The sequence below is a fragment of the Miniopterus natalensis genome, chromosome X (assembly GCF_054644295.1).
Source record: "Miniopterus natalensis isolate mMinNat1 chromosome X, mMinNat1.hap1, whole genome shotgun sequence".
Taxonomy (NCBI): domain Eukaryota; kingdom Metazoa; phylum Chordata; class Mammalia; order Chiroptera; family Miniopteridae; genus Miniopterus; species Miniopterus natalensis.
Window position 1 is genome coordinate 67,211,452 of NC_142103.1, and position 15,092 is coordinate 67,226,543.

Here is a 15,092-nt window from a genome sequence, read left to right on the forward strand (position 1 = left end):
ATTCTTCTGAATGGACATTACCATGTTACTTGTGGATTTAACAAAGTAACTTTCCACAAACTTTTAAATATTGCCTACAAAACTAAGCAAACACTTCTAAGCATTTAATGAAAATTACTTTCTTAGTATATCAGACTGTCTTTAATGTTTCAAACACCTTTAAAAGGAGGAGGGAGCAGGGGTGAGGTTTTAACTGTTAGGCTCCCAGTGACCAATGCTAGACTCCAGGGCTATGACCACACTGGGACCTCCCACTAGCATGGGCGGTGATCCAGAAAGAGCTGACTCTGGATTAGGGATGGGAGATGGGCCCTGAGAGGTGTTGAAGATGTTACCTTGCTTTTTGCAGCCTCTCACGAGCCTGGATGGCTTGGGATGTGCTTTCCTCGTAGATTGCTGGGAAACAGAAGGGGGTTCTTCTTGATTCATGCAAGGAGTATGTCTGCGCAGTACATATGCAAACCAAATGCGAGTGGGTCACAACCTGTCCAAATGTACCAAATAAAGTTACAGTTGACTTGCCCAGGCAGCTCTGGGAGGCCATGCATTCAGGCAGGTTAGAATCCTCTGGAACAACCTTTTCTCACTGGAAAACACACAGGGAGGTAGACAAGATTCTATAGAACTGTGTAGCTGGGAAAGTGTGTGGGAGAGGCAGGGAGCTTTCCACATCCAAATGGAAGAAGTTGTTTTCCTTTGTTTCACTTTTGGGAAATCCTATTAATGCTCTTTCTCTCATGGTTTCCACTTTTATGTCTTCCTGAGATAGTTACACAGCATTAACTTCCAGCTCTCTAATTTAGTCATCAACAGTTTCATCAGCCTTCTATTGGATTTTTTTTTCTTATTTTGTGCAATACAATTAAAAATTTCAAGAATTCCCATTGCTTCTTTTTCAAATTAGCCTCTAGTATTCTCCAAATTGACTAAATATGTCTCTATCTGTCCTTAGTGGTAACAAAGACACTGCTATCAAAAAGTTTCTGATGTGAACACTGGTCTTGCTGTCTGCCTTGGGGAAACTCCCCAATTCGACATTGGATTCCATGCAGGGACAGGGCACTGAAACTGCCACTGCAGAAGATTGGCAGCTAATGGTACTGGCGCACTTAAGATTTTATTTCTTTGACTAGTCTGTCCAGAATGTAGAAGCTGTCTCAAAGTGAAGTCTCTTAGAGGCCAACTAAACTTAGTATTTCCAGACTCAGCTCAGGAAATACTGGTTTTGGCAAATGCAACCACACCCTGGAGAATCCCTGAATCAAAATACCCTCTATGCTTCCAGTCTTCTCCTCCTCATGCTCTTGGGGCTGAGGTTTTAGATGTAATTGATGTATGTTCCTTATTAGGGGGAAAAACACTTAAGACTCTCTTTATAGAATGTTGATTACAAAAGCTATTTTCATTTTAAGAGATATTGATTTAAGTTTAAGCTATCACTGAAGTGTGGAGTTTAGGTTTTGTGACTAACTTGGTTATGGGAGCAAGGGGAACTTTCTGTATACTGAAAATTGTGTTGTGGCAATCAAGAGCACACATGCATACTGGGATGACTAAACTTACTGTGTGTTTTTCCACCTCCATCCCCCTTGGTTGCTAAGAACTACTGGTGATGTTAGAAGTGAAAGGCTGAAAAGTTTATAGCAGAAATGGTAAGCGCCTGAATGGAGCTTTGGGATAGAGAACTATCCTAGTCTCTGAATTCAGCACCCTTTGAGACCTGAGCCTGCCCCCCAAGCAAAGAGAAATTGAAGGCCTTCCCTAAGGACCAACAGAAAACCTGGAATTTCTAGGGCTACTAGACTAGAGAACTAGAAATGTAAGGTCTGGCATCAGCTACTGATGTGTCACCACTCACACATATATAAGATCATTGCCCAGGACTAGGACTTATGATGGTACCAGGTAGGCATGGACAAAACCTCATGTCTTTATGAGCTCATCAAGCTCTCTAGTACAGTGATTAACTACATCAACCATTGGCCAACATAAGGACACTCCAGCTGGTCCAAATTCAGACTTAAACACTATTGATTTCACATGGGCAATGTCAACATTTTGTCACCACAGACCAACCCTCCTTTGCCACCCCAAAGGCAGGCTAGGCAATACTTTCTAGCCTAAAACATTCCTGTACCTCCTGTATCTTCTCCAGAAGTCTCAAGTTCAACCTCATTCATGGGGAGCCTCCAATCATCATGTACTATAAAGTGATAATCATGGTGACTTTAACTGGCTAAGTCAAGTAAATGTGACAGCAAAGGCCAGCCTGAAATAAGGGAAAAAAACAACACCTTTTCCCAGAACGAACACCAAGGGTCTCCAAAGTCCAAAGTTGACCATATAACAAAGGTAATCGTAAAACTTGTATGAAACATAATGGTACATAGGAATTATACAAAATATCTAATTTGTGTTTTTCATGAGGGCCCAAATGTCTGAATGAACGGGTGTGCCCTTTGTCCATGATACTATTACCCATCTTACACCTACCTAGAAGCAAGCAGTTCCTTCCCTATTCTTATTTTTTACTATTTCTCTTTGTGATATCATTATATTTTTTTCAACAGGATCTCCATTCAAAGCATCAATTCAGGTTTCAGTTCCCAGCACTACACTATTATAGGTTATGTGCTACTCTCCATTAAGCAGGAAAATGATCCAAAACATAGTAATAATACAAAATTTTAAAAAAGACTCAATATTGTCAAGATGTCAGTTCTTCCCAACTTGATCTATAGATTCAATGCAATTCCAACCAAAATCCCAGCAAGCTATATTATGGTTATGAACAAACTGATTCTAAAATTTATATGGAGCCCTAGCTGGTGTGGCTCAGTTGGTTGAGCACCATCCCATACACCAAAAAGTCCCTGGTTTGATTCCCAGTCACGCACATACCTGGGCTGTGGATTTGGATCCTGGTCAGGGTGTGTATGGGAGGCAACCAATCAATGTTTCTCACATCTATGTTTCTCTCTCTCCCCCTTTTCTCTTCCTCTCTCTCTCAAATCAATAAAAATATATTTAAAAAAATAAAATTTATATAGAGGGGCAAAAGACCCAGAAAGGCCAACTCAATATTATAGGGAAAGAACAAAATTGGAAGAGTGACACTGCCTGACTTCAAACTTACTATAAAGCTACAGTAATCAAGACAGTGTGGTACTGGTGAGAGAAAAGACAAGTAGATCAATAGAACAGAATAGAGAGCCTATAAATACACCAGCATAAATACAGTCAACTGATCTTTCACAAAGGAGCAAAGATAGTGTTTTAGGCCTGTGATTTTCAACTGCTGTGCCACAAGAATTTTTAAAATATGCAATACCTGACTATTTAGTCAGGGGCACTGACATCTTTTCCCTTAGATTGTCAAATTAAAAAATGACAACAGTTAACACAACACTAACTATCCTGTGTGAATGAATCAAAATTATACCTATTTTTGTCAGATCTGCAAAAAATATATTTTTTGGTGTGCTGCAGAATTTCAGTAATTACTTTATGTGTGCCTGAGAAGAAAAAGGTTGAAAATTGCTGGTTGAGACAAATGGTGCTGGAACAATTGGATATTCACATCCAAAAAAATGAATTTAGACACATGCCTTAACCATTCACAAAAATTAACTCAAAGTGGAATATAGGCCTAAAAGTAAAACACAAAACTATAAAACTCCTAGAAGATAACATAGGAGAAAACCTAGATGACCTTGGGTATAACAATCCCTTTTTATTTATTTTTTATTTTTTTAAATTTATCTTTATTGTTGAAAGTATTACAGGTGTCCCATTCCCCCCCCCCCCCCAGTTGATCCTCTTCGCCTCACTCCCACCCCCTCCCCAGGCCTTCACCCCGTTATTGACAGTGTCCATGGGTTATGCTTATATGCATATAGCTTCTTTGGTTAATCTGTTCCCACCCTCCACCCCCTTCCCTCTTCCCTCTGAAATATGATTGTCTGTTGTATGCGTCAATGTCTCTAGATCTATTTAGTTCATCAGATTCTTTTGTTCATTAGCATCTTCTTAAAGAAGACCCTTCAACATTTCCTGTAGTGCTGGTCTGGTGGTGATGAACTCCTTTAGCTTTTCCTCGTCTGAGAAGCTCTTTATCTGACCTTCAATTTTAAATGATAGCTTTGCTGGGTAGAGCAATCTTGGTTGTAGTTCCATGTTTTTCATCACTTTGAATATTTCTTGCCACTCTCTTCTGGCCTGCAAAGTTTCTGTTGAGAAATCAGCTGACAGTCATATGGGTGCTCCCTTATAGGTAACTAACTGCTTTTCTCTTACTGCTTTTAAGATTCTCTCTTTGTCTTTAACCTTTGGCATTTTAATTATGATGTGTCTTGCTGTGGGCCTCTTTGGGTTCCTCTTGTTTGGGACTCTCTGTGCTTCCTGGGCTTGTAAGTCTATTTCTTCCCCCAGGTAGGGGAAGTTTTCTGTAATTATATTTTCAAATAGGTTTTCAATTTCTTGCTCTCTTTATTCTCCTTCTGTCATCCCAATAATACGAATGTTGGGCCTCTTGAAGTTGTCCCAGAGGCTCCTTATACTATCTTCATATTTCTGGATTCTTTTTTCCTTTTGCTCTTCTGGTTGGATGTTTTTTGTTTCCTCATGTTCCAAATTGATGATTTGATTCTCAATGTCCTCTACTCTACTGTTGATTCCCTCTAAATTATTCTTCATTTCAGTTCATGTAGACTTCATTTCAAATTGGTACTTTATTATGTCATTGATGATCTCAGTTGTTTTCATAATACTCTTACTAATATGGTTAAGCATCCTTACAAACAAAATTCTGAACTCTGTATCTGTTAGCTTGCTTGGATCTATTTCATTTAGTTCCTTTTCTAGAGATTTCTTTTGTTCTTTCCTTTGTGACATGTTTCTTTGCCTCCACATTTTGGCTGCTTCCAGGTGTTTGTTTCTATGTATTAGGTAGAGCTGCTATGTCTCCTGGAATTTGTAGACTGGCTTTGTGTAGTAGGTGTCCTGTAGGGTCCAGTGGCTCAGCCTCCCCAGTCACCTGAACTGGGTCTTCTAGGTGCTCCCCTGTGTGGGCTGTGTGCACTCTCCTGTTGTAGTTGAGCCTTGGTTGCTGGTGGCATAACTTGGAGGAATTGACTCCCAGACCAATCGGCTTTGAGGACCAGCTGCAACTACAGCCAAAGAGCTGCTGTTCTGGAGCCACCCCTATGGAGCAGGATTTACTTCAGTGGAGCTTTGGTGTTCACCAAGTACACCCTTTGAGTGTGTCACTCGTGGATATGGTAGGGTTGCAATCCAGTGATTGAGTCTCACCACCGGGTGCACTATCTCTGGGGCCTCCCAGGAGGTGCAGTCAGCCTCTGCCAGTGCCTTGCTCAGGGCCACCCAGCATGAGCTACACAGCAAACCATAGTTGGCTGCTACTTGTGCTGGGCTTGGTGTTGTCCAGGGGAGGCCAAGCTATGAACCTATGCAGGCTGCCGCTAGTGCTAGGCCTGGGGCCACTTTATCAAGCCATATGGGGCCCGCTGCTGCTTGTTTGAGAGATTTTAGGAAAGTCCTAAGCATAAGGCTCGAGAGGCCACTTGCACAGAAAAGCCACTGGAAACGGTTTGTATGAGCTTGCAGGTGGGGAGGGGCATGGCCTCCGGGAATCACTGGGGTGGGGCCAAAACTGTGAGTCAGGTGCTGGCGATTCAAATATGGCGCCTGCCTGCCGGCTGTGTGCGGGGAGGACTCGCCAAAGGAGCAATGGCCTCTGCCAGCACTTCTGCCTGGGAGAAAGCTGCCCCTCCACCTCTCGCCCCAATTTCAGGCAGGTTAGTTCCTCCCCGAGTGTCCCGGGTCCTTTCAGTCTGCTGCCCGGCGCTGGGCTCAGAGGGAGCGTCCGAGTGAGTCCGTGCCGGGCCCTTTGAGAGGAGCTGCTGGGGCTTCCGCAGCCTCTGCAACCCTCAGTGACAGTCCCCGCTTGTTTTCACGGCCCGAAGTTGTGGAGACTTCTCTTCCTGGCCCTGAAGCCCTGGGCGGAGGGGCCTGATGTGCGGGTTCTCCTCTGTGAAACCTCCACCACTGAGATGTCCCTCCCAGGTTTAAACCACTGTACCGGGTGTGGCCACGTCTCCGGGATTCAGCCCCCATCCGCCCACAATCCACCTGCGTCTCCACCCCTCCCACTGGTCTCTGTGCTTCTTCAGTTCCCTGGTTGTAGGGATTCTGTTCAGCCAGATTTCAGGAGGTTCTGAGTGATAGTTATTCTTTGATTTAGTTGTAATTTTGATGTAGTTGTGGGAGGCGGAGGGTACAGCTGTTACCTACGCCGCCATCTTGTTTCCTCCCAACAATGCCTTTTTAAATACAATACCAAAGGCAGAATCCATGAACAAAATAATTGATAAGCTACATGTCATCAAAATTGAAAACTCCTATGAAAGGCAATATTAAGAAAAAGAGAAGACAAGCCACAGATTGGGAGAAAAATATTTGCAAAAGACACATCTGATAAAAGACTGTTACCCAAAATATACAAAGAGCACTTAAAACTCAGCAATAAGAAAACAAAGAGCTGGATTAAAAAGTGGACAAAAGACCTGAAAAGGCACCTCACCAATGAAGATATACAGATCAACTAAACACATGACCTGATGCATCATATGTTATCGAGGAAATGCAAATTAAAACAATGAGATACCAGTACCCACTTATTAGAATGGCCAAAATTTGAAACACTGACAACACCAAATGCTGGTGAGGATGTGGAGCAACAGGAACTCTCTCATTCATTGCTGGTGGGGATGCAAAATAATACAGCCACTTTAGAAGACAGTTTGGCAGTTTCCTACAAAACGAATCATAGTCTTACCATATAATCTAGCAATTGTGTTCCTTGATATTTGCCTGAAGGAGCCCAAAATTTATGTCCACACGAAGGCCTGCACTAGGATGTTTATAACAACTTTATTAATAATTGCAAAAACTTGGAAGCAACCAAGATGTCCTTCAGTAGGTGAATGGATAAATAAACTGTGGTACATCCAGACAAAGAAATACTATTTAGTGTTAAAAAGAAATGAACTATCAAGCCATGAAAAGACGTGGAGGAACCTTAAATGCATATTAATAACTGAAAGAAGTCAATCTTACAAAGGCTACATACTGTATGATTCCAAATACATGACATTCTGGGGAAAGAAAAATCTGTGGAGACAGTAAAAAGATCAGTGGTTCCAGAATCTAGTGGGGAGGAAAAGATGAATCCGCAGAGCACAGGGGATTTTTTAAGGCAGTAAAACTACTCTGTATGATAGTATAATGATAGATAGATGTCATTATACATTTGTCAAACTCAGAGAATGTACAATACCAAGAGTGAACCCTAATGTAAACTATGGACTTTGGGTATGATAATGTGTCAGTGTAAGTTTACTGATTAATTGTAATAAATGTACCACTCTGGTGTGGGATGTCAATAGTGCGGGAGGTTGTGCATGTGTGAGGGGTGGGGCTATATTGTAAAACTCTGTACTTTCCACTCAGTTTTGCTGTGAACATAAAATTGCTTTTAAAAACAAGCTTATTAATTAAAAATAACACAAAATGATGACTGCATAACTTTATTATCATCATCATCATTTATTGTTGACAATATTACAGATGTCCCCCACTTCCACCCCCTTGCCTTCCTCCACCCAGTTCCCACCCCACCCCAGGCCTTCTCCACACTATTGTCTGTGTCCATGGGCTATGCATATATGCATGTAAGTTCTTTGGTTAATCTAAAATGTCCATACTGCCCAAAGCAATCTACAAATTCAACATAATCCCTATTAAAATATCAACTGCATAACTTTTAAATAATTACATCTGCAATGGATGATCTTATTTCCAAATAAGGTCACATTCTGAGGTACTGGGGTTTGAAACTTCACCATATGAATTTTGGGAGGACACAATTCAACCCATGACAATCTTAAACAATTAAGGGGAGTAATTTCTGTTCACCTATGTATTCTCCCACAGAAATTTTTTTTCTTTTTCTTTTTTAAAATATATCTTTATTGATTTCAGAGAGAGGAAAGGAGAGGGAGAGAGAGAGACAGAAACATCAATGATGAGAGAGTCATTGATCAAGCCCTCAACCCGGGCATGTGCCCTGACCAGGAATCGAACCCCAATCGCCTGGATCCTAGGTCGATGCTCAACAGCTGAGCCATGCCCAGCCAGGCTCCCACAGAAATTTCTTATAGTTCCTGTCAAAAACTTCATTGACCCAAGAATGGAGCTCAGAGGAGCTATTGAATTCTAGGTGTCTGTAAAAATTAAGATGCTCATGGCTATGAGTACCAAAAGCATGCCTCAGTGTCAGCCATTAAGTGAGCCATCTTGGGTATCCAGACCAGTTAAGCCTTCAGATCATTAAATTCCCAGCTTACACCTGCAACCACATGAGAAACCCCAAAAGAAAACTGCCAAGTAAACTTACCCCTATTTCTGACTTTAAAATTTTGAGCAGAATAAAATGGTTGTTGGAAGCCAGTATGTTATAGGTAATTGGTTACACAGCAGTAGTAACTTAACCGGGAGAAGTATCCAGATTATATGAAGAAATTCTATGAAGCCTAAAAACGGAGAAACCTCAACTAAGAAATGGGCGGTGTTATTAAGAATTTCAAATAAAAGAAATCAGAAATGGCCCCCTAACTACAGTATTAAACCTCATTTATAATCAGAGCAACTAAAAATAAAGCACAATAAAATAACAATTGACATCCTTCTGAATTGTCAACATTTAAGCCACATAATATGAAATGTTGGTGATGATGTAAGGACTGATGGAGGTATAAATTGGTACAGCAACCTGGAAAACAATTTAGTGATATCTCTTAAAACTGAAGATAGTCTTTGACCCAGCAATACCACTGCTAGATATATACCCTAGTAAAACTCTCCAAGAATATTTAGATCAACGTTGTTTGTGATAGCTAAAAATATGAAGCAACTTAAATATCTGTCAATGGGAAAATTGATAAATTTGGCACAGACACACTCCCATCATGAGATACTATACAGAAGTGAAAAGTGATGAAACAGACTTGCATGTATCAAAATGGTGATCCCCACAAACATAATGATTACTTATCACATAGATGAACCTGGAAAACATGACACCATTTATATAAAGTTTAAAGCATGAGAATACAATATTAGCAATTGTTTAAGGATATATTTATTTGCAGTGGAAGTATGAAAAATGCAGATGCAGAAAAATGCTTTCCTCTATGGGGCAGAGAGTGGGAGACAATTGGAAGGAGTGTGCAAAGGGATTAACTTCTTTGGCAGTGTTTTATGTCTTAGGTACTACTATAGAAGTATTGGTTGCACTTTTCTTTATACCCTGTGTGTTAAGTAGTGCAAAATGTATTTTTTTAAGTATATAATCACCAGAAGCTCTTATAAAAAATTCCCAGGTTTGTCTCAGACCCAGCAGATCAAACTCTCCAGAAGTGAGGCCCAGGAATTTGCCCCCTGGTTGACACTGACACTACTGGTCTAAGCCAGGGAAAGGCCACACTGGGGAGGTAGCCTCCTTCACTCTCTATTACACTTTCCATTTTGTAAGTGACATTTATCTGTCAGTTCGTGCTAGCTACCATGAAAGGTGATGGGGACATAAAGGCAAATAGGACATTTTTACTGGCTTTGAGGGTCTTCTATTTGAGCAGAGGAGACAATATTCTTCTCTGTCCTTTGGGCACAGAGTAAAGGAGCCTCCAAACCAGGATAAAGGTTAACTCCAATTACAAAAGGGCCCCAAAACTGAACATATTAAAACTATCACCTCAACCCTAGTGTCCCCAAATCATTATTTTCAGACATCCAGGACATCCACACATCTGGCTCACTGCACCTGGATGGGACCTTTACATTGCTCTTTCCAGAAAATTTCCAGATGCCTTGTTTGCCTTGGCTGTACTGAGCATCTTGCCTTGAGGTCTGATAACTTGGCCATTTCTTCACTGTGCAACTTTGGGCTGGTCATGTCCCTTCTCTTAGCCTCACTTTCTGCCTCTGTAAGTTCAGTATATAGTGGAGTCCTCAGAGTATCAAAACTCAGGCCAGGATGAGGTCTTTCAGATCACCATGCTATTTCATTCCTTTTCTACAATCACAAAAAGCTGATTTAGAAATTGGCAACCAAGTGTTTTATGAGAGATGGATGCTGAGTAACTTCTGAGATGTTTTTAAGGAAAAAGACACACATGGTAGACTTTCAAAGATCCTGAGAAGGTCCCATTCCATATGCCATAGAAAGTGAAATCATTACTTTTAGAGGAAGACAATTTTGCCATTTCCCTACATGATTGAGCAGAAGGAAACCTGAACATCTGAAGTTGAGCCAATTTCCTTTTCTTGTAAATGTGACAGCGGTTGTGTGTGAACAGACATAACAGAAGGAAGTTCTAATGTGGATAAAGCCACTAGGGGATAAATGTCTACTAAATGGGCTATGGGGAACAATTTAGGATCTAATTTCAGCTCTACCTTCAATAAGGTACATAACGTTGAACATGTGCCTTAACTCTCTGAGAGTCATGAGTTAAATAAGGATAATCTTAATACCTACTTCCCAGGGTTCTGGTGAGAGGTAATGAAATAACTCCTATGAACATTTGTGGGAAGTTTGACCGGGGAAAAATCCTTAAGGGACATCACTACTAGGCCTGTACTGGACAACTAAGTCCCTTCTGGACAACTAGCAGGTAGACAAGCAGAACACACCATCCTATGTGGGGTCCAAGGTCATATGAAGAGTTCTGTGCCACACCCAGTACAAGGGGAAAACCCAGACTTGGTTGGGTAGATGAGCCCCCCATGAGCAACAACCACAAGGCCCTCCTGTGTGACTGGGGACAAGCCTGCCAACAGGAAGCTAGAATGTGTTTGGCACAGCAGTCAGTAGCACACAGACCAGTGGGCCATCTGCCTGCAGTGCAGCCACTCCCTCCCTCTTTCCAATAGTGCCTGGGACCCAGTTGATGCTACCAAATCCACAGCCCACCACTCACAGGGAAAAGGCGAGCCCAAAGGATTAGGCTCCAAATGGAGAAAGCAGTTTCTCCAGAAACCGGATTTGCAGCAGACAGAATGGGAAAAGACCCAGCCAACCTAGACACTAGGTGACCCTCTTTGGGGCTGGCCACTGGCATCAAGGCAGTGAATCTCTTTGGCCCATCCTGCACCCTCGGTGGCAGAGACTTGCAGCCCTTAACCCCCAAGTGAGGTGTGGGCAGCGCTGGGTGTAGTGTGTGTGTGAGCGCGCATGTGTGCGTGTGGCATCTACTCCATGGAATCGCAGTAGGTGCACCACTAGACCAGGTGCTCCTCGCCTAGCCTTGGGACAGGGCGAGTCCTGGATGTGGAGTGGGAGGGGGAGGGGAAGAGCAGGTGAAGAAGCCCCAGAGGCTCCGCACCCATGACCTGAACGCAGCCCTGGCAGGCGCACCTTGGGCCTGTCCAGCCACTCTGGGGGGGGGGGGGGGGGGCACCCCAGGGTATGGACACCTACCCACGCTGGCGTCCCGAGGGTAATTTCCGGACGGGCAGGGACCAGGGTTGGATCCCAGACAGGCACGTCAACTCTCTGACCCTGGGGCCCCCTACTTGTGCCCGCGCCCCTTTGGGGGCTTGGGGAGGGGCAGGTGAGGCCACCCCAGGTTCCAGGGCTCCAGCAGCTGGGGCAACAGCCCCACCGCTTGACCCGCGTGCGCCAATAGCCGGGCGGTCTCCTTGGCGAAGCGTAGGGTCTACTTTCCGCCAGCACTGTGCCCCGGCCCGTGGTCCGCACTGCAGAGAGCGGTGGCGGGCAGGCGTGGGCCCACTGGCCCACGTGCGGTGCTAGGAGAGGGACAGGGAAAGGAAGAGGGAGAGACAGCTAGAGAGAGCCAGGGAAAGAGGGGCTTCCGACCCAGCCTCCTCCTGCTGGGACCTGGATCAGGAAGGACCACGCCCCAGGAGAAGGTACCAGACTCTGGGAGGGAGAGCTTAGCCTCTAGAGACCCTGCCACCCTCTGCCCGCCCCAGGAGGACTGCAGCAGCCTGCCGAGGCTGGGAGCAGTAGGGGAGGAGGAGGCTGTGGCCCCAGTGGGCCTTCGGAGGGTCCAAGTCGAGCCTGGGCTGCAGAGGCTCCGCCTGGGGGAGGAGGAGCAGCTGGGAGTGGGAGGAGGGGGTAAGTATTAACTTCGCGCTCACCCCGTTCGTATTCACAGGCGGTGGAGACCTGGGAAGTTCTCTCTGAGTCCTAGGCTCCCGCCTCAATTCATTTCCTACTCAGTGCCACCCTGGTCTGCACCCTGTCCCTAGTATTAGCCCCTGCGCTGGCGGAAGTTGCGGGCGATGGCAGTGACGATGCTGCACGACTGGTGCAGGTGGATAGGTGTCAGCGCTCGCAGGGGCCTGCTCATCCTGGGCATCCTGGAGGACTGTGATGAAGCCGAACTCCAAGAGTCCCTGGAGGCCGCCCTGTGGCCCATGGGCCACTTTACCGTGCTGGGCAAAGTGTTTCGAGAGGAGGACAATGCCACTGCGGCCCTGGTAGAGCTTGAGCAAGAGGTCAACTATGCTTTGGTTCCCAGGGAAATCCCAGGCACCGGGGGTCCCTGGAACGTGGTCTTTGTGCCCCGATGGTCAGGCAAGGAGTTTCTTGGTCACGTGTTCCACTTCCTGGAGCAACAGGGGCAGACAGTGAAGAGTGTGGCTGGAGTCCTGGGGCTGGGGTTGCGCAGGGTGTGCTGGCTCCGGTCGATCAGTCAGGCCGTCCAGGCTTGGGTGGAGACCGTGCGGTACCAGCACCTGGGGGTGTTCTTTGGGACGGAACAGCCAGCTGGGGGGGGGGGGCGGGAGGAGTCCTTTGAGGCCTGGCTAAACCACACCTCGGACATGCTGCATGTGTGGCAAGGGGTTTCAGAAAGGGAGAGGAGGAGGAGGCTGATAGAAGACCTTTGAGGGACGGCCCTGCAGCTGGTGCATGAGGTCCTGGCGGAGAACCCTGCCAGGGCAGCGCAGGACTGCCTGGTGGCCCTGATCCAGGTGTTTGGAGACAAGGAGTCCCAGGCGACACTCCGGATGAAGTGTTTGACCACTCAGCAGCAGTCAAGCGAGCATCTCTCTGCTTTTGTGTTGTGGCCGGAAGTCCTGATAAAGAAAGCCATTGAGAAGGGGGCCCTGGCCAGAGCCTCAGCCAACCACTTGCGCCTGAGGCAGGTGCTCACCAGGGCCAACCTTATTGAGCCCCTGGATGAAGCCCTGAGGAAGCTGAGAATGGTTGGGAGGTGTTCAAGTTTCCTGGAGATGCTGGAGCTGGTTCGGGAGTCTGATGCATGGGAGGCCAGTCTAGCCAGGAGTGAGAGAGTCCAGCCCGGAGAAGGGGTTGCTGCCCGGGCTAATGCCCAAGCTGATGCCAGAGCCAAAGCTAAGGCAGAGAATGACAGGGTGGAAGAGAAGGAGCAGGAGGAGAAGGAGGACGAGCAGGAGGATGGTGACAACCATAACCCTGCCCCTGCAAGCCTAGGTCAGGCAAGACCCTCAGAGGCCCCAGGCCTGCCCACATGGGCAGTGCTTCCGGGACAGGTCCAGGAGGTCCTGACAGTGAGCCAGAGGGCCTGGCCCAGTCAGGAGACCAAGGGGTCAAGGAGCACCCCCAGGAGGGGCTCAGGTCCATCCCGGAGGAGTCAGAAAATGAGGACGGGGTTGGGGAGATGAGCCCCACCATGTCCTCCCTGGACAAATATACTCACAAGGCCCAGCATCCTCCACCACCATCAGTCCTTCCAAGTGAACAAGATGACCATGTTTGACACTAAAAAGGGTGGGGAGAGGTGCCCCCACATGGTAACACCACATCTGGCCCTAGCCCCAGACCTAGCTCCAGCCGCAGAACCTGCCAACTTGGACAGCTGGCCTGGGAGCACCCCTGAGCAGTCCATCCCAGTCTAGGAGAGGGGCACCTGAAGACATCTGCCACCTGCATGGAACTGGGAGACATTAGGGCCCATCACAAGGGTGCCAGTCTTGGGGACCCCCATTCCCCATCCTGAGGAACAGGCTGCTCCTGTACTGGGAGGCCCCCACCCCGTTTCTCTGTAGGCCCCATAGTCACCTGCGTGTCAAGTAATCACCCCCTCACACACACATTAGCCGTGGTTCCTGTTCAGAACCTCCAGGTGTGTGTGAACCTGGTGACTGTCCTCGCCTACCTAGCCCCAACACGTGTTATGCTGTGAGCCCTGCTGCCAGCCAAGGCTCTGCCGGCCCTCGTCCAGTGTCGTGAGCTCAACCTCTGCTTTCTTGGTGTAGATTTAAGCCAACCGCTGTTTGTTCTTGTGGAGATGTGTGTGTGCTTCTCTGAGCAGTTCCCCACCACAGAGACCCCAAGCCCAGTTTCAGAAGACGCGATAAGGATGGGGAAGGGCACAGCCGGCGCTCACCCAGTGACGTGGGAAGGAAGAAATGGACCAGGACAGAAGGCAGCTGCTGGGGGCTCCATGGGAACTGTGCTCTGATGTACCACCCTGTTGTTCTCTGTGACTCAGTTTCCTCTGCTTGGTGGAGTGTCCCCTGCTGTGTTTTCCAGTGTCTGTCCTGTGCAGGCCACAGGGCAGGACCAGGCCCCCAGGATGTAGTCCTGAGGGGGAGGGGAACCCTGTAGTGAGTGGACATTGCCAGTGTCCATAGTGCTGCAAGGGCAGATCGTGGGGCCCTCGCAGAGGGGGATATGCTGGGAAGGCCACGGTGTGGGGGACAGCTAGGCATCTGGTCTGGGACCCTAGTGTGGGGGGGAGCTATGGGCTCTAGTGGCCATTAGAAGTTCCTCTCTGTGTTGTCATTCCCTTTCTTCGATGGAGTCAGTAAATGTTTCTCTTCAATAAAGTTCATTGAATGTTACATCAGAGACCCTTCTCTGCTGTGGGCAATTGAGGGAAGGGTCTGCTGGGGGTGAGGCTGGAGGGGCAACAGTAGTCTGGGACTCCACATCATCATTGGGGTATGTTTGGGGCAGGATCCAAGAAGGGCTGCCAGGTCCCCTGGGCTGGAGCACTGAT

At 46.6% G+C, this 15,092-nt stretch overlaps 1 protein-coding gene across 1 annotated transcript; it reads left to right on the top strand.

Annotated features, from left to right (window-relative positions):
* Positions 1–12,387: 12,387 nt before the first annotated feature.
* On the top strand, positions 12,388–13,847 carry PNMA6A (PNMA family member 6A). Its single transcript, XM_087813380.1, is given in 2 exon segments — positions 12,388–13,472; positions 13,616–13,847. Coding segments are annotated over 2 exon segments (1,317 nt in total).
* The last annotated feature ends 1,245 nt before the right edge of the window (positions 13,848–15,092 follow it).